Genomic DNA, 17,080 nt, shown 5'->3' on the forward strand with positions numbered 1-17,080 from the left:
TCTGCCTCGCTGCTCATTGCACAAGAAGTCATCGGTAAACACGAAAAGAAAACTGTCTGCCACAGCAATTGTTTAGTTTTTACCCCTGTAGTTCATCCCGCTGAATTTGCGTCTTCGCAGATTGAGCAGATCGTCCACTATCGCGTCCAAGAGATCATCTGAAGTGCTCGAAGAGCTGGATGCAGTACTAGTGGTCGTTGGATCTTTATCCACGCTTGACGAAGTTGTGGTTGTGACAACTGCTGGTGCTTCGAGCTTAACAGCTGAAGTGATAATGGCGGTATCAGTCGAGCTTGTCGATCGCGTCGTGGTAGTCGGAACTGCCACGTCTTCGAGGATCAATAAGGTCGCGGACGTTATGGAAGTGGTAAAGCTTGACGACGTGGGGGTCGAGCTTGTCGATCGCGTCGTGGTAGTCGCCGCTGCCACGTCTTCGAGGATCAATAGGGTCGCGGATGTTATGGAAGTGGTAATGCTTGATGACGTGGTGGTAGAGCTTGCAGGATCATTGAATTTTGACGAAGTGGTCGTAAAAGTTGCGGCAGCAGAAGAGGTAGTGGCAGCGACTGCAATATCCTCAATTACCAGTGCAGGGCTGGTCGACGAGGAGCTTGTGCTGCTAGACGACGTGTAAGTAGGGTCTGCATCAAAAGCTGTGGTTGTGCTCAAGGTGGATCGCGTACTTGTTGTGGAGTTGGGATCAGCAGCCAAGTCCAAGAAGTCGGCCACAGATGTAGACGTGGTGAGACTTGATGTTGTCGTTAGTGTCTGCGTGGTCGAGATTGTCGAACTACTAATCGTAATGGCGAGGAGGTCGACCAGGGGATCGGCAAGGCTGGACGAGGTAGTAGATGTGAATGAAGAGGAAGTGGTAGCCGAAGTAGAGAAGGAAGTGGTTACAGCATCAGCCGCCAAGATCACCGGGTCCGCCGAGGTCGAGGAGCTGGAAGTCGTGGTCGTGAGTGTCGAGGTTGAAGATAGATCCGCATCCAAAAGTTCTATCGAAAGTATGGTCGTGGCTGGACCAGAAGTAGTTGAACTAGGGTCAGATGTGGTCGACGATGTGGTGGTTACTGGATCCGATGAAGTGCTGGAGGTTGAGGTAAATGCCTCATCTTCAAAAAGCGCGATTGAGGTAGTTGTCAAGGTTGGCGCCGAGCTGGAGGTTGTCGTGCTGGCCACGGTGCTGGTTGTTGAAGATACGACAGCAGTGAAGTCTGTATCGATCAGCGTGACGGGAGTGCAGTCATCAGGGATGACGAGATCCCAGTAAGCGAAGAGCGTTGCGTTTGTGGAGATGCAGAACTGCGAACTTCCAAAGTCAAGGATACCTGTGATGGCGTCCACGTTCCACCCAACATAGAACGCCGGAGCATAAGTGCCATCATCACTGGTCTTGCGAACAGGTTCGGTGAGTGTGTCGCTATCAAAACCCATGTAGCCGGACTGTCCACTGAACCCAAGGACTTGGGTTAGGTCATTGAAAACCAAGGCCCAGGCATCGTTGATGTCAGTAACAGCGATGGCTACAGTCCCCGAGAAGCCCAGGTAGCTCGCGGTGCTTTGGCGTCTGAGCTTCGAACCCACACCAGATGACAGGGAAACCAAGAAGCTACCATCACCTGCTACGCGGCTTGGGGGTGTGTCTGGGGTAACTGCCGCAGAGGTGGTTGAGGATGCTGACGTCGTTGATGATGTGGTAGAAGACAGTGGGTCATCTAGGATCAGACTCGTCGACGACGAAGTTGCAGTGGTGGAAGACAATGGGTCCTCCAGAAACACGGTCGTTGATGAAGCTGCAGTGGTGGTGGAGCCCGACGTGGTTGCTAACACATCATCCGCGAACAGTACGATTGTTGACGTTGATGTCGTTTGCGCGGAGGTAGTAATGACATCTGCAGGTAGGACGATCGTTGATGTTGAAGTCGTTGGCGCAGGAATGATGTCGATATCTGCATCTGCTTGAATCGGTTGCGATGTCGAAGAGCTGGTAGTCAGCGACGGTGTCGATTCAAGGTTGGCAGCACTTGTGGTAGTAATTTCGTCAAACGGATCCTGTTGTGAGGTTGTAGAGCTCGTTGATGTGGCGGCGTCAGCAACTAAAATAACTGCTGCAACAGAAGGATCTGCTTGTGATGTCGTCGAGGAGGAAGACTCAGTCGTGGAGACCGTAGCGCTCGTTGAACTGGGGGTGTCCGGAAGTACGACATATGCAGCAGCAGGATCTGCTTGCAACGTCGTGGAGGCGGATGAAGATCCGATCGTGGAGGTAGTATAGCTCGTCGAGCTGGTGGCATTAGTAGCTAAGAGAATTGCAACAGAAGGATCGGCCTGCAAGGTCGTCGAAATGGAAGAGCCGTTCGCGAAAGTGGTAGAGCTCGTAAAGTTAGTTGCGTCAGCAAATAAGAGAAGTCCAACAGAAGGATCTGATGATGTCGTCGTAACTGAAGAAGACCCGGTCGTCGAGACTGTGTAGGTCGTTGAGCTAGCGGGATCAGCAACCAAGATAGCTGCAACAGGTTCACTTGGTTGCAATGTGGTCGAGGAAGAGGACATGGTGGTGCAGGTAGTCGAGGCGTCAATGGTTGGATCAGCACTTGGATCCAATGTTGGCGTCAACGACACCGGGGTCTGGGTTGGCGATGCCGTGACAGTGCTATTTCTCCAGTCTGCCCATGCGCTAGAGCCGTCCTTTGGAAAACCGGAATGAGCTGCTCCGTTCCACCCTTGTCCCCCTCCAAGACCAGTAGGTTGTCCTGGGCCATTTGGACCGTTTTGACCTCCATTCCAACCGGCCGAACCATCACCAGGTGATGAATTTGGTCCGTCCATGTTCCCCCAACCTGAACCGGGCTCATCACAGGACGCCAGTCCGGTAGGGTATGGACAGAAAGTAATCGTCCGAGTCTCTTTCACTGTGACCGTCGTGTCGACAGTCGCCCAGGCAGAAACAGCGCCAAGAGAGGCGAGAAGAAGAGTTGGAGTCAACATGTTGATATAAAAGAGTGACTAGAAGGATGACAAGGAGTGGACGGCACTTGGTGCCAAAGGGAAGTATCACACAAAGAACGAGAGAAGAGAGGATGATGAACTGGACTGAACTGGACTGAACTGGAGCAGGAGCGACTTTAGGATGAAGATATATAGAAACGCAAGACTCACGCAGTTGGGATACCTCCATCGCGTCCCAGGAGACTCCTTTGTCCGCGTCTGTCAATGATGGGCATTAGGATGGGTTTCTGACAGCAGCCTCATCTACCTTGTGCGCAAAGTTCAAGGTCGAAATCGACTTCGAAATGCTGAAAGCAGAATAGTGCCCAACGTAAAAATCCATTTCCAGCCGCATCGATATGTTTATGCTTCGAACGGCCGCGGCCATTTTCGTGGTTGGTGGAGGCGAACAAGTCTTGAAAGAGAAATTTGACGATGATCGACGTCCAGCCTGTATCAGGGGCCAAGAACGGTAAGGCCGGCTTTATGCCGTAAATGGTTAGCACGGTCATCTCGAGGCGGCAAGGCGGTAAAGTGGCGTTCAGCCTCGTCCGATAGAGCATAAATGTGGCGTTGGTCTTCCCCCAGCGCGCTTGAGCCCTTCATCTTATCCGGTAGATCCCGATGATCCTCGTTCCCGTGTATCTCTGTCGAGGCCACTACCTGCAGGCACTTTCGAAAACAAAGTTGACCACTTTCACACACTATCGACGAAGCCTAGTGACCTTCACTGCAGTCGCTCCAGACTAAAGTCAGCCTTTCGCTTGGATCTTGGATCCTGGATCCGCGTCAAATCTTTTGCCGACATCAGTGGAGAGCCGCGCCAAGAATCGTGGTCACTTAAACTTAATCTCTGCATCCCGCGTCGGCATTGTCCAGCATAATGGCACTTCAGCTATTTCACCAGCGAACGCATCTGCTCGAAGCATGATGGCAGGATAGTCTGCAGAGAAGATCCTAAACAGCACTGGAAGATCTTGAAGAACGAGGCTTATTCAATCGTCATTAAGAATCTCCAGCGAGCTCTTGGGCGATAGGTCAAAGGGACCGCCGGTAATGATCGGCACACTCGGTGGGTCAACGATTCTCGCGTCTATCGGAACGCGATACGCGTGAGAAATGAGAAGTTAGGACGAATCGCGTTTTACGACGAAACCGCGTGCTTGAAGGCCAACTTCTTTCAAAATGACCTTGGATCTCCAGTCATACAGCTACACGTACGTATAAGTACAAGATCTGCCGTGGGAAATCGCTAGAACTGTAGATCGCTCAATCTAAGCAGCATCCACAAGTGTGGCCCCTCCACCTTGCTTACCCACCCTGTCAGACGAACGCGGTTCCTGGTGTTTGCACCAGGTGAAAGGCCGTCTCGAATATGTCATGGGATAGGACAACCAAGACGAGCAAGAATAAAAACAGAGTCCAAGGCAAATGCAGCCGGGAGAACAAGAGGCTTGCAGCAATCTGGTTGAATGGCGGGCGGGTGAGTGGAAAAATGCTCCTTTCAAGGCGACCTGTCAAAGTGATTGCACTTCCGGCTGTCGGAGTACTTGGGGCGTCCTTGCATGTTTCGCTGGTAATACTGTCGGCGGTCTTGCTGCGCAACTCGAGTTGATTGTTCTTCGACTCGAGTTCACCCTGCAGTGTTTGCACCAGAGCCCTCAGTTCTTGGATTTCATCCATAGCCAAATTAACTCTCTTCTGTAAAACGAGCATCGGGGACTGTGCCGAGTTGGGCGCTTCAGGAGGAGGGGTGCACGGAGAAAGAGTAGCCCTCCGGCATGGAGAGTCGGGGATATCAGCTCGAAGTTTCAATGGTGAAAGAGGGTGTCTTCGCGCGGTAGGGGACCTGCTGGACCAGTCGGGCCTCATCCGCCACACGGAAAATGGTGTGGTGGGTCCAGAGACTGCACCCAATATGTCAACCGGTGAGGTGGGCGAGAGAGCCAGGGTCCTTATTTTCCGAGCGCCTAGTGGTGTGCCACAATGAGCTATGCTACTGTTCAATGGAGTTTCGCATTCTCCTTCACATTTCCATTTGATGGCGCCGAAAGTGGAGCGGAGGACCTTCATCAGAACCTCCTCGCCTCCCGCAGCAGTGTCAATTGATAAGGTGAGTGACGGCATGGGTGATATTGGTGGAGTCCCATGGCTCTTGAGGAGTTGTCTCAAAGCAATCTTAATGACGGGCAGTAGGTACGTCGATCCCCAATCTTCAATTGCTTCAATCCATCCCTGAAATTCTTTGAAAGCACCCGCGTCATCGAGGTTGAACCTGGAGAGTTCCGACATACAGTAGCGACCGTCACCATCCACGTAGTGATAATAGACAAGGGCAGTGGAGTTGTTGATGGCACAAGAAAATGATATCGGTTTTTCAAAGACCGGACGAGGGCCAGTGCATTTCCTGAATAAAAGCTGTAAGGCCCGAACGCAGTGGGCACCCGCAATGGCACACTGATTCTTTGCAGACTGTACAGCATCTTCCGAAGTAGTGTTCATTCGTTCAAAGACAAGGAACGGACAGTAGGTGGTTGTTCCCGGGGACACGGTGCCCGATTCGAAATCGACAATTGTCCCTATTGCTGATGTGCAGTGCGGCAAAACCGACAACTCCCTCTCATTGAATGCTTGCGTGGTAAAGCCAGTAAGGAGGCCCGGTCGAGGGACAGGCAGCTCGAACAAACTCTCTTGGGCTTTGACGGCCCGCGGTGGGAGTGCCTCTCGGTTGAGCTTTGGGGCCAGGGATCGATGGAGGGTGAGGTTGACACCGGTCGTTGGGAGGACGTTGGGAGGGAACACCATTGACGATCCAAATCCCTTATTACTCGCTACCTGCATCCGCCATTCTGACTCTTGATTGTTAAACCGGTCAAGATTCTGCAGGCACGGCCTCAATCTATCAGAGAAAGGGCGTGACAATTCAGACAGCTGGAGACTATCGGTGAAGATGATTCGAAATGCACTGAGGACGATCATTCGAAAGTCGGACCATCTAAGGTGACTACCGTCAATAGCTCTCAGCAAGGACACTTGCGTGTCTGGTAATGGGCTCGAGGTCTCCATGGCTGCGGATAAATGGTGTAAAGGATGCAGTCTTGGTTGACAGGACCAGATTAAGGTCAACAGGCTGTCCTTGGCTGGCACGCCTATTCTGGAGGTACTGTGCACGGTCGACCTGGAAGAGGATGAAAGTATTCCTGGGAGAATCTTGCCAGGTAATATGTCAAAAGCACGTGTACGGCGCTTCCCCTTGTGACGACATGTCGGCGCCTATGCAGGAGCATATCCTGGGGAGAATGTATCAGTTCTCAAACAATGCTAACAGTTAGCTAGTGCCACTAATACTTCGCCGGTTGCTTGAACGGCATATCTCCAGGGATGCTCAGCCTGTCCCGCCTTGCTGGCCCCCACAAAGACGCGGGATGGTAAGGCATTCCTCAGGAGTCAGGAGCTTCAGACCTTTGGCCAGGGCCACGAAGCCACTGGGCGCGTAGGCAGCCTCTCATGGTACAGATGCCCTCCAAACGACGAGATTTAAGGGGCCATCAGAAGGCCAGAGACGGCAGAGAGTCGTCTGGTATTGGAGTCTCATTTGTGGCATTGAATCGTACATACTGTGGCGGGCGGCTAGAAAAGGGTGGGCGGCTACGAAGCTTTTGGATGCGTCACCATTATCAAGGGGCAGCAGTTTTCAAGGACAGCGTCGCGAGGGGCATAATTTGTCACCAACAAAAAGCATTGGGTCGGTAGGTCCTGATGGTCATATAGCTGATCTAAGAAATGACAAGAAATGTCGTGTCACCTTCAGATAACATATAATGTGACAGTAAGGGCACACAGTCTGATGAGGGCGCTATGGCTCGACGCGTACAGTTGAAATATACGAAATACATGTGGCCAATTAGAGCAAGTACCCGTGTTTGGCAGCTTTGCCGAGATGTATGCGCTAATCTCGAAGCGGTAAATGTATGGACGCGTCTTACATGATACTCGGCCTGCGCCGCTGCTTTCATTCATCTTCGCCAGAGATGACTTGATGAGGATGGCCCCCTGCCTTTTCGTGTGAGATCCTAATATATTGGTGACGTGGAAGATTCACTGCCGCACCTGCAATGGCGTCGCCTTTGTGGCAGATCCGAGTGCTCACGCCTTTGCCTCTTCCGCCTCTTGTGTGCATCCGCACAACTGAAATTCTCGCAGCCGTTCGTGTCAGCTTCAGCTCTGAACACGAGCTTATCGTTCCGTGACATGATTATGAGATACTGTTGTACCTTGACTGAGGCTCCACGGCCTTCGGCATAAAACTTGGTTCCGAGAAATGTGAGAAGGACTCGGCCCAGCATGCTACAAATACCTTTGCGTCTCCAGTCGTCGGCGCAGCAAAAGGGGCAACACTTCTTGACACAGTCTTCTAGCATCTCCTGCTTCTCACCTTTGTTTTCTATTGCCTCATCATGGGAGACGCAGGGGTGGCAAGAGGCCCATTGCGGATCGCGATCATTGGAGGAGGTATAGGCGGGCTAAGTTTTCTATTAGGACTCTTGAGACACTGTGACCGACGCGCTATTGACCCACATCTATATGAAGCTGCTCATGCGTTTTCGGAAATCGGTGCTGGCGTTGGCTTTCTCCCCAATGCGGTGCGAGCTATGTGCGCCATCGATCCGAGAATCTACGAATCCTACAGCCGAATCGCGGACAAAGCACCCCCGGTACAAGTCAATGGACGAGAGATGTCGGTCTTTTCCAGGATTTATATGGGTATGGACGGAAGAGGGGGGTCCAACACTGCCAATGCATTTGAAGAGATTTGTACAATCCACAATGACAACAAGTTCCGCAATATCCATCGGGCGGCTTTCTTGGACGCGATGGTGAATCTCTTGCCTGGTGGCTTTCAGGGAGGTCTGGTCAGCTTCAACAAGAGGTGCACGGATGTACAAGAAGATGGAGAACGTGTCAGAGTTCACTTCGCGGACGGCACCTCGCAAACCTTTGATGCCGTTGTTGGTTGCGACGGCGTCAAATCGCGGGTGCGAAACATCCTACACGGTGAAGAGGAAAAGTACGAACCGCAATTTACCGGCAAATATGCCTACCGAGGGCTCATCCCAATCGACGATGCCATCAACGCTCTAGGAAAAGAGGTGGCCACGACCCAGGCTATAATTCTCGGCTATGGGGGTCATTTCGTCACCTTTCCAATCGATCAAGGCAAGACGCTCAATGTCGTCGCCTTCCGAGGCGCCTCGGAGTGGAACTATGGCAGTAACTGGGTCGTTCCTGCCACCGTCCAAGACGGCCTCGAAGACTTCAAGGAGTGGAGCGAGCCGGTGAAAAGGTTGCTCTCTCTACTGAAAAAGGCAGACAAATGGGGGCTCTTCGATCTGCCCCCTGCAAAGTCCTTTGTCAAAGGCGGCAAAATTTGTCTTCTAGGCGATTGCGCCCATGCTTCTACACCACACCTCGGCGCAGGAGCGGGTATGGCTATAGAGGACGCCGCTGTACTCAGTCGACTTCTTGCAAACATCAAAAGGCCCGAGACAACTCAACTTGCGAGGGCTTTCGCAGCATACGATGCGGCCCGGAGAGAGCGTGATCAACAGCTTGTGACCGCAAGCAGAAAGGCCGGTATGCTCTACGAGTTTGAAACACCGGGCGTTGCAGATGACATTGAACAAGTCCGACAAACTCTGAGGAAGCAATGGGAGTGGGTTTGGAGTTTTGACATTGATGCTCATTGTGAAGATGCTATCAAATTGATGAACCGTCCGGAAATGGTGGATGATTCCGCCTGAATCATCATGGTAATCTTAAGTGGATTGTGGCTGTCCGCCACCAGACCTGACTGTCTTCATATCTCCCCATCAGTCCTTACGCGCTTTATGCACATCAGACGCGTACTACTTCTTCCCACTGCCCAGATTCTCCTGGATCGCTCCTGTAAATGTTTGTCAGCCTGCCGAAACGAGGGTGGTGTCATGCTGGAACGACGCTTCGAAGTTGTTGGCGAAGAAGAGCAACTAACCTCCTACCGCTCCTTGCTCGGTGAACTGCTTTCCAATAGCACCCTGGGATGAGAGGGGACCGCCAACGGCCTAATATTGGAAGTAAAACATCAGCATGGCGCCTTGCAATATAGAGATTGAGGCCGGTTCTACTCACCTCGCCGACGCTGCCGATTGCTCCCTCAGCTGTATGTTGTTATCTTGAGGCTCCCGGATCTTGGATTTCCCAAACTCACGTCTGAATTGTTTGCCAATTGCGCCATCTTTGTCAAAGATAGGCTTCTTCTCTCCCTGCATTTGTTCGGCGGCTGGCGATTGTGAGTGTGTTTGTCAGAGGAACTTGCTCGCGATCCGACATACCCGACTGTGCAGTGCCACCTGCGAATCATTTGTTGTCAGCGATAGCCTCCATGGGTACATTTAATCCTGAGAAATAAGTTCTTACTCACCAACTGACCCCTCAGGCGTGAACTCCTTTCCTACCGCGCCTTTGCTGCTCAGCGGACCACCGGCTTTTTCTCCCATTTGTCCAATGGCTGCCACTCGCAGTTAACGACAGTCTCACAACAGAGATTCGTCGAGGGGATAGGTCGATCTTACATCCTTCGGGCTTGAACTGGGAGCCGACGGAACCTTTGTTGGCGTCAAGTGCGGACTTGTCTTGATCAGACATATCTGCAATGTTGTGAGCGAATGCCGCTAACGTCCCAATGTGAATTCGACTGACTTGTTCGATATACCGTGAACGGTCTGGATTGCTGCAAGGAGATCAGTCGTCGAGTTTGTTTGGTTGGGCTAGCAAGACGGTTCATAGTTGGAATCCATGGGTTGTGCGAGAAGTGCGGACAGGCAATGTCATAAGTCGGGCGGGAAGGCTATATCTGACGCACCTGTTGAGATGTCAGTTGACAGTTGACAACATGATGGACTGGGTTGCCTCTGGCATCATTATGACCTCAACCAGATAGCCTCGAGGAGCCATACCTTTTGCAATGTCTTCTTCGGTTACTAGATACAGGTTGAATTATATGATGGGGTTAGCTCTCGTGAAGACTGGTTACTCAAAGCACAGACACCAGGAATGTACTCGAATATATTTTGTAGGTACCAACACCTACAACCTCGATCTGCGCACCACCCCTCCAGTACCTCACCATCGCGACAACGACGTCATGACCATGGATCTTAATGGGCAAAGGTGATGATTCGATCTATAACTCTTCCCCCTTCAGGGTTAACGCTTATGAGCACCCGCGAAGGTGACGAGTCTTCCAGCCAATCGGTGCATGACATTGACAGCTGGATGAACAGCCTCCACTCCACCGCCTCAGGGCCCAGAGGATTGCCGCAGCTAGACGTACCTAGGTAGTTCAATGCCATCAAGCGATCCATGACGACGATTGCCAAGTTGAAATAACCACAAGGAGGTGCGGGGGATTGACTCTCAGGAAGGCTGCAAATCTGACAAACGTGGCAAACCTGACAAACACTTGCCCGTTCCTGTTCGTTCCAACTGGATGATGGCATTTCCTCTCCACCGTGGCCGTCCCTACCTAGGTAAACACTGGCGGTGATGTCTAACAGAAGCTAATACAGCACGTTCCTGCAAGTGAAGACTCCTGGAACATGCTCCTCCCTGCCCGGAAGAGATGCTAATCTCCCTACCTGGATGGCGACTGCCAGTCTCACAAGACGTTGGTCGCGTTGACAACGCAGGAAGCTGCGTGGCGACCTGCATCCCGTTCACCTCATCTCTCGCCTCTTTTGCGGTCTTCGGTCTGCTGCATTGCACATCACTCACAAAGGCCAAGATTGACGAGAGCCCGAGGATCTGCCTTTCGTTGGGTTTTTTGGATCTTGATTGGAATGCCCCATTGTTAATGGTCTTGTTCTGCCCTCAGGAGTGATTCGGATGCTTTCGGCATGTTACACGGAGACTGTGAACTCACCCTTCCCATTTGTATCTTCAAATGATTGCTCCGCCATAATATCGTCCATTTGAGACAAAAGCCGCACCGGGATCTCATGTACGACGGGTTGAAAACAAGTGTCAATGACATCCACACCATCCTCTACCAGCCGCATAAATGCGACGGCCATCGAGAACGCGTTTCCTACTCCTCCTACGGGCCAAAATGCGCAAGAGAGTGCATTCCACCTCCAAGGCCGGATGTCTCCAGCACCCCACAAATTTGCGCTGTTGCAAAGAGCCCAGTCGACTCCTCCTGAGCTGACGCGCACAAGTCAATTTGCTAGCGTGGCAAAGGGCTCAAAAGGCCAGCCATCGGATGTAGCCAGCTTGGAACACTCATGGAGCAAGCTACATTTGTCCAAGAAGAGAAGCCAATACTACGATGACGCCTTTGCCTACCGCGAGTCAAACAATACGGCAAAGGATCGGGTCGCAAAGGACTGGGTGATCCTGGCTGAGATTAAATTGAACTGCTGCGTAGGAATGGAAAGCCACATCTTCAAGCTATGACTGACCTGAATGCAGCTCGAGTCCGAGAAGGAATTCCTCATCGACCTGTCTTTTCGGTTATCCGAGATTTATCAGCGCCCTGCGTCATGCATAATGGCCATGGTCACTACTGACATTCCAATTCTTCTCGGCGGCAATTCCGAACCAGCTTACCATCTTATCATCACAGCGTTACCATCAGAGATAGCAGCCACCAAGAATAAGAGAAGTACACATTTGATTCAGGATTTTATCCACGATACACTTCAGATCCCGCCAAAGCGCGGCGTTGTCCGGTTTGACGCCGTCGCGGAAGAGAACCTGGCCACAAATGGAATGACTGCGCTTCAGGAAATTGAGCATCTGGAAAGGCAGTCTAATGACGAAGATGGCATGATGAGGGCGCTCAGCCGACAGAGAAGTAGACGGAGCAAGAAATCCACCGCGCCAACTCTCGCAGAGAGATTTCGCGTTGGCCTTCCATCTATCAGGTCGTCGACTCCTTCTACTCAGTTTTTCAACACAGTCGAAACCACGGAATTCAAAACGACTTTGGCCAGTGGCCCTGGCAAGAAACGCATCAAGAAGAGGCAAAGCATTCTAGGTTTTTTCAGGAAATGACCACGAGCCGGTTGGATCGCATTCACCCTTAACACCGGAGATTTCATGATTAAAGCAGTTAACTGCCCGGTATAGTAATGATCAAGTGTTGGCTACCGAGCATGCAATAGTACATAAAACAAAATTGAGGACTTTGTTTTCGATGTTCTTTGAGTCACCCGCTGCATGAGACTGAGTGTGCGGCAGTCACTAGTCAGTTCTGCCTCACTTCACTCAGACTGCGCAGTTAACTCCTTCGCTGTCACTTCCTGCCCCAATCCACCAGCCATCTGGAAGGTGAAACTCATGGGACCGCTTCTCACGCCATTAGATGCACCGGCAGATACTTCTTACTGACTGATTACCGAAGCCACGGTACATCAGAACCTGTACATCCCATCATCAATATCCTCGCTTACCACAATCACTAACAAGCATGGACCATACCGAGCTCATCAAATACTTTAGGATCCTGGGCCTACCGAACAATGCATCATTAGAGGAGCTCGACGAGAGATACTTTGAACTCATAGAATACTGGACTATGAAAGGTGAAAAGAAAAGCGAGAAAGAATCAAAGCTGGGATTTCATCTGATCGACGAAGCTTACAAGGCGCTTCTGGCGAAATTCATAAAAGAGGGAGAAGAGAGACAATACCAGACAGCGCGGGAATACACTATGAAGGACATTTTGCAGGGCCAGGACCAGATAACAAAGTCTTGCATCGACAACGGTCCTAGGTGGTTTCCGCCACACAAAGAGAGGTCTCCCTCGCTTGAGTTTGAGGATATTTCCGACAGGGTCAAGGTTGGAGGTGCTCATGAAGAGCAGGAGGATTGCTTGGGAACCGCACCAGGCTTTGCCATCTACAACGTCGTAGGCGAGCTCTGCCATGCGCCGGACAGAGCGGTCATCGTCCGTATGTGACCAACGCAACTTGATGATCCGTGCTAATGTGATGCCCTGCAGACGCTGTCAATTGCCAGGGAGTTTGGGGATATGGAGTTGCGCTGTATCTTGAAAGACTGGTATGGACACATGGTTCCCGCTTCCTCGCTGCCGCTGACACAGTCAAGTATCCAGAAGCTTTCAAGATCTACAAAGCTCACTGCGAGACGGCAAATCGACCATACGATCTCATTGGAACGTGCTTGCTTATCCCTCCGCAGCCTTTGGACTACGAACAAGAGATCATGATAAAGTTCAAGGGCACAGACAAAGTCCTTCCTTCAGGGCAATCAGTGTTCAAACCGCGGCATTGGATCGCTTGCCTCTTCACGAGCATCGGCTACGGCAAACCAAATATGAAAACCAACAACCCCGGCAAAGACCCTACGACCAAGATTATTCCCAATACAAGAATGGCGCTCGAACATCTCAGAGTCCAGCTGGAGGATTTTGGTCCCTCGAACCTCAACCCTAGGACCGCATGGAAGACCGACAAGGACAAGCCGGGAGAAATCTGTAGCCCGAAGTTCAATAGCGGCGCATTTGGAGTGGATTGGGAAGACACTCGCACGCTGATCAGTGAGGAGTTTAAGGGCTTCGAGCGGCCTTGGATTGTCGTGGAGGAGTTGCACAACAGTGAACATGGATCTCCACCTGGTGAGGACCGTAACGCCGGGCTTGAGCAGGGAACCAAAAGGGATCGTCATGAGCCTCTTAGGGCCCCATAGATATTGCAGTGATGGAGGCTGGCTATGGACGAATACTTGTGCTTCCAAACTATGAGCTTGTTTATGGTCTGCTAGCATTGACTTCACAGACAAGACATTGAGTGCGCGAGGCAAGGCTGGGCAGTGCAAGGCATCGAATAAAGGGGGAAGCGCTATACTGCAACCGGCTTAGCTGTATGTTCTCTTGGCATCAATGAAATTTCAGAACCTGATCACCTTCCAAACAACCAGCTCACCTTACTCTCCCAGAGAACTTAGGAAGACCTTTTGCAGTCCTCGTGGAACAATCATGGAAGGCCACGCTGCTGATGATCGCCCACTGAAAAGAGTCAAACTCGACACAGCCCAGACAGATGGCGCTTGCGACGATGCCTCAATGGCTTTGTCTCCCCGCCCAGCTGGCGTTCCGTCCACCTTACCCGAAGGCCTAGTTGTTGACGATAGCACAAAAGAACGCGAGGTAGGTATCACCGCCTTTGTCGACGAATCTAGAAGTCTCTTCAGAGGGATTCTCAAAAAGAGATACACAGATTTCTTGGTGAACGAGATCTTGCCAGCGGCGCCTGGCAGACGCGGCGGAACAGTCCTGCACCTTCGATCAATGAGTGCCAAGGGTCTGCAGCCCCATGCTTCGCAAGGTATTGGCCCAGAACGAACGGTGCTAGGTGCTTCAGAACATGAAGGGCACGAGGCAGCGACATCGGAGCCATCTCTGGCGGAACACGAGACTTCACGAGAGGCAGAGACCCCTGTAAGTAGCAGAGCTTCAGATGCTACTGGAGATAAGAGCGCTGGTGTCCAGAATTTTGAGGTAATCCTCCGTCATCTGGAGAAATCGTCAAGACTGACGCGATCCAGATTTCCGACGAGGATCGCGTCCAACTCGAAGAATATTTCAATGTGGAAACGGTGTCACAGATAATATCCCTCTATGAATCGGTCCAGCGCAATCCGGGAAGAAAATCTCGCGAGTACTCGACAGTACGAACACCATTCACTTCGGACCGCAGCATCCGGTCGAAGATTCATCAGGATATCCGTCGCATCTTCCACAGTAAAATTGACTCCATGACAGACAATGAAGGCATGCTAGTCCTTACTGCAGCGCCACCATCGTCGTCAAATAACAACCGTAGCCGCGCCTGGGCACAGCCTAACCAAAAGTCTGCACGCCCGGGAAAGCTAGGTTGGTTGGAACGTGGCGGAGAATATGTCCATTTTACTCTTTACAAAGAGAACAAGGATACGCTGGAAGTTGTTTCATACCTGACAAAGCAACTGAAGACGAACAACAAGACGTTTCAGTTTGCAGGGACGAAGGATCGGCGTGCCGTGACCGTGCAGCGAGTCAGCGCTTACCGTGTCGACGCAGAGCGCCTGGCAGGGTTGAACCGTTCTCTACGATACGCGGCGGTGGGGGATTTCGAGTACCAGAAACATGGGTTGGAACTTGGGGATTTGACCGGAAACGAATTTGTGGTCACCTTGAGAGACTGCCACCTAGTTGGATTGCCCTCTGGACAGAGCACTGCCGAAGAGAAAGCCGCCATGCAGTCCTATCTGACACAGGCGCTCCAACAGCTCCATAATTTGGGCTTTTTGAACTATTACGGACTGCAACGCTTCGGGACTTTCGCCACGCGCACCGATGTCGTCGGTCTAAAGATCCTAAAAGAAGACTTCAAGGGCGCGTGCGATGCTATCCTAGAATTTTCAACTGCCGCGCTGAACAACAGCTCTCAATCATCCGAAGACTCGGGTGCGAGTGTCCTTGTCAGCCAAGACGACCGGTCTCGCGCCGAAGGGATCAACATATGGCGAACAACTGGCAGGATTAATGTTGCGCTTGACAAGATTCCACGCAAATTCTCCGCCGAAACCGCGTTGATACGACAACTAGGCAAGCGGCCTTCGGACTATTTGAGCGCTCTTCTGGCAATCCAGCGCAACCTACGACTCATGTACGTGCATGCATATCAGTCCTTTGTGTGGAATCTCGCAGTCGGGGAGCGATGGCGGCTGTATGGTGCCAACGTCGTGGAAGGCGACCTCGTACTGGTCCACGAGCACAAAGACAAGCAATTTACCGACGACGGCGGTGAAGGTGAATCATTGAATAAGCAACAGACGCAGACGGGGGTGGATGCGGACGGGGAAATCGTCATTGAACCGTCAGGCGATGACCGCGCCTACGACGTCGACGACATGTTCGAGCGTGCCCGTGCCCTCACTGCCGTCGAAGCCGAGAGTGGCCTGTACTCCATCTTCGACATCGTCCTGCCTCTTCCCGGATTCGACGTCATCTACCCTGCCAACGCAAGCGGCGACTGGTACAAGACGTTCATGGCCAGCGAAGCCGGTGGAGGGCTCGATCCATACAACATGCGCAGGAAGCAAAAGGACTTCTCACTCAGCGGAGGGTATCGCAAGGTGGTGGCGCGCATCGGCGAGACCTTTGAGGTCGGCGTCCACGCGTACGGCGAGGATGAAGGGGACAGGCAATTCGTCGAGACGGACATGGAGCGGATCAAGCGCGGGAAGGAGGCCAACGCCACGCAAGGCCAGCAACCTCAATCGCTACTATCCGACGGAGCGAGCGCGAAGACCTCTACGATTACGACAGCGCAAGAAGCGAATGGAAATGAAAATGGAAATGCTACCGAAACTGAAACAATCCAGGTTCCGCAGCAGCAGCACACGGAGAAACTCGCGGCCGTGCTCAAATTCCAGCTCGGCTCAAGCCAATACGCAACCATGGCGCTGAGGGAGCTATCCAAGGGCGGGATTCAAGCGTACAAGGCCGAGTTCATGGGCGGGAGGTGAAGAGAGAGGGAGAGAGGCTTGCACGAGCGGAAATCACTACCTACCTAGGTATGCAACTTGATGGAGAGAATATGGGCATCGGACGAGGAATGAATGATCTGATCACCGAGATGGACGACGACAGTGGAGTGAGGTCCAGGATAACTCAGGACCTAGGTACCTAGGTACGTAGATGGGCATTGTGCCATGGCTGACTACGAGCGAGCGAGCGAACCGAGCACAGCCCGCTCATGCTGCCCACGATTCCTTCGCTGCCCAACACGCTCGGGAACTACCTCCACTCTACGATCGAATTTTCTGCGATCCTAATATTAAAAGCTATTGCGTTGGCCAAAATCCGATATTCCGCCGTTCCCTTCAGTCAAGATACTAATCTTTCCTCGCCCACGAGTCGTCAGTCAGACTCGTCTCTCTCAATTGTCCTCCGGTAACTCCAGGAGATGTTCAATTGTGACGCACACTCCGTCATACAGACTAACCATCGGTGGGTCTACCAACACAACCGTTCTCATGCATC

General features: G+C 52.0%; 7 protein-coding genes across 7 annotated transcripts; 4 read left to right on the forward strand and 3 right to left on the reverse strand.

Annotated features, from left to right (window-relative positions):
• Window positions 1-72: 72 nt before the first annotated feature.
• Window positions 73-2,832, reverse strand: Z520_11556 (uncharacterized protein; the record flags this gene model as incomplete). The annotated part of the gene is made up of 1 exon (XM_016782044.1): window positions 73-2,832. One exon carries the CDS (start codon window positions 2,830-2,832, stop codon window positions 73-75), a length of 2,760 nt encoding a protein of 919 aa, XP_016626827.1.
• A 1,482-nt stretch (window positions 2,833-4,314) lies between these two features.
• Window positions 4,315-6,057, reverse strand: Z520_11557 (uncharacterized protein; the record flags this gene model as incomplete). Its single annotated transcript, XM_016782045.1, has 1 exon — window positions 4,315-6,057. One exon carries the CDS (start codon window positions 6,055-6,057, stop codon window positions 4,315-4,317), a length of 1,743 nt encoding a protein of 580 aa, XP_016626828.1.
• A 1,391-nt stretch (window positions 6,058-7,448) lies between these two features.
• On the forward strand, window positions 7,449-8,792 carry Z520_11558 (uncharacterized protein; the record flags this gene model as incomplete). Its single annotated transcript, XM_016782046.1, has 1 exon — window positions 7,449-8,792. The coding sequence occupies one exon, from the start codon at window positions 7,449-7,451 to the stop codon at window positions 8,790-8,792; it is 1,344 nt and encodes a 447-aa protein (XP_016626829.1).
• Window positions 8,793-8,897: 105 nt separating this feature from the next.
• Window positions 8,898-9,675, reverse strand: Z520_11559 (uncharacterized protein; the record flags this gene model as incomplete). Its single annotated transcript, XM_016782047.1, has 7 exons — window positions 8,898-8,935; window positions 9,023-9,092; window positions 9,160-9,188; window positions 9,239-9,310; window positions 9,363-9,380; window positions 9,452-9,538; window positions 9,603-9,675. 7 exons carry the CDS (start codon window positions 9,673-9,675, stop codon window positions 8,898-8,900), a joined length of 387 nt encoding a protein of 128 aa, XP_016626830.1.
• Window positions 9,676-11,055: 1,380 nt separating this feature from the next.
• Z520_11560 (uncharacterized protein) lies at window positions 11,056-12,084 on the forward strand (the record flags this gene model as incomplete). The annotated part of the gene is made up of 2 exons (XM_016782048.1): window positions 11,056-11,451; window positions 11,500-12,084. 2 exons carry the CDS (start codon window positions 11,056-11,058, stop codon window positions 12,082-12,084), a joined length of 981 nt encoding a protein of 326 aa, XP_016626831.1.
• Window positions 12,085-12,499: 415 nt separating this feature from the next.
• Z520_11561 (uncharacterized protein) lies at window positions 12,500-13,740 on the forward strand (the record flags this gene model as incomplete). The annotated part of the gene is made up of 2 exons (XM_016782049.1): window positions 12,500-12,983; window positions 13,034-13,740. 2 exons carry the CDS (start codon window positions 12,500-12,502, stop codon window positions 13,738-13,740), a joined length of 1,191 nt encoding a protein of 396 aa, XP_016626832.1.
• A 289-nt stretch (window positions 13,741-14,029) lies between these two features.
• Window positions 14,030-16,563, forward strand: Z520_11562 (uncharacterized protein; the record flags this gene model as incomplete). The annotated part of the gene is made up of 2 exons (XM_016782050.1): window positions 14,030-14,551; window positions 14,599-16,563. 2 exons carry the CDS (start codon window positions 14,030-14,032, stop codon window positions 16,561-16,563), a joined length of 2,487 nt encoding a protein of 828 aa, XP_016626833.1.
• Window positions 16,564-17,080: the final 517 nt, after the last annotated feature.

This window comes from Fonsecaea multimorphosa (assembly GCF_000836435.1).
Source record: "Fonsecaea multimorphosa CBS 102226 unplaced genomic scaffold supercont1.40, whole genome shotgun sequence".
Taxonomy (NCBI): Eukaryota; Fungi; Ascomycota; class Eurotiomycetes; order Chaetothyriales; family Herpotrichiellaceae; genus Fonsecaea; species Fonsecaea multimorphosa.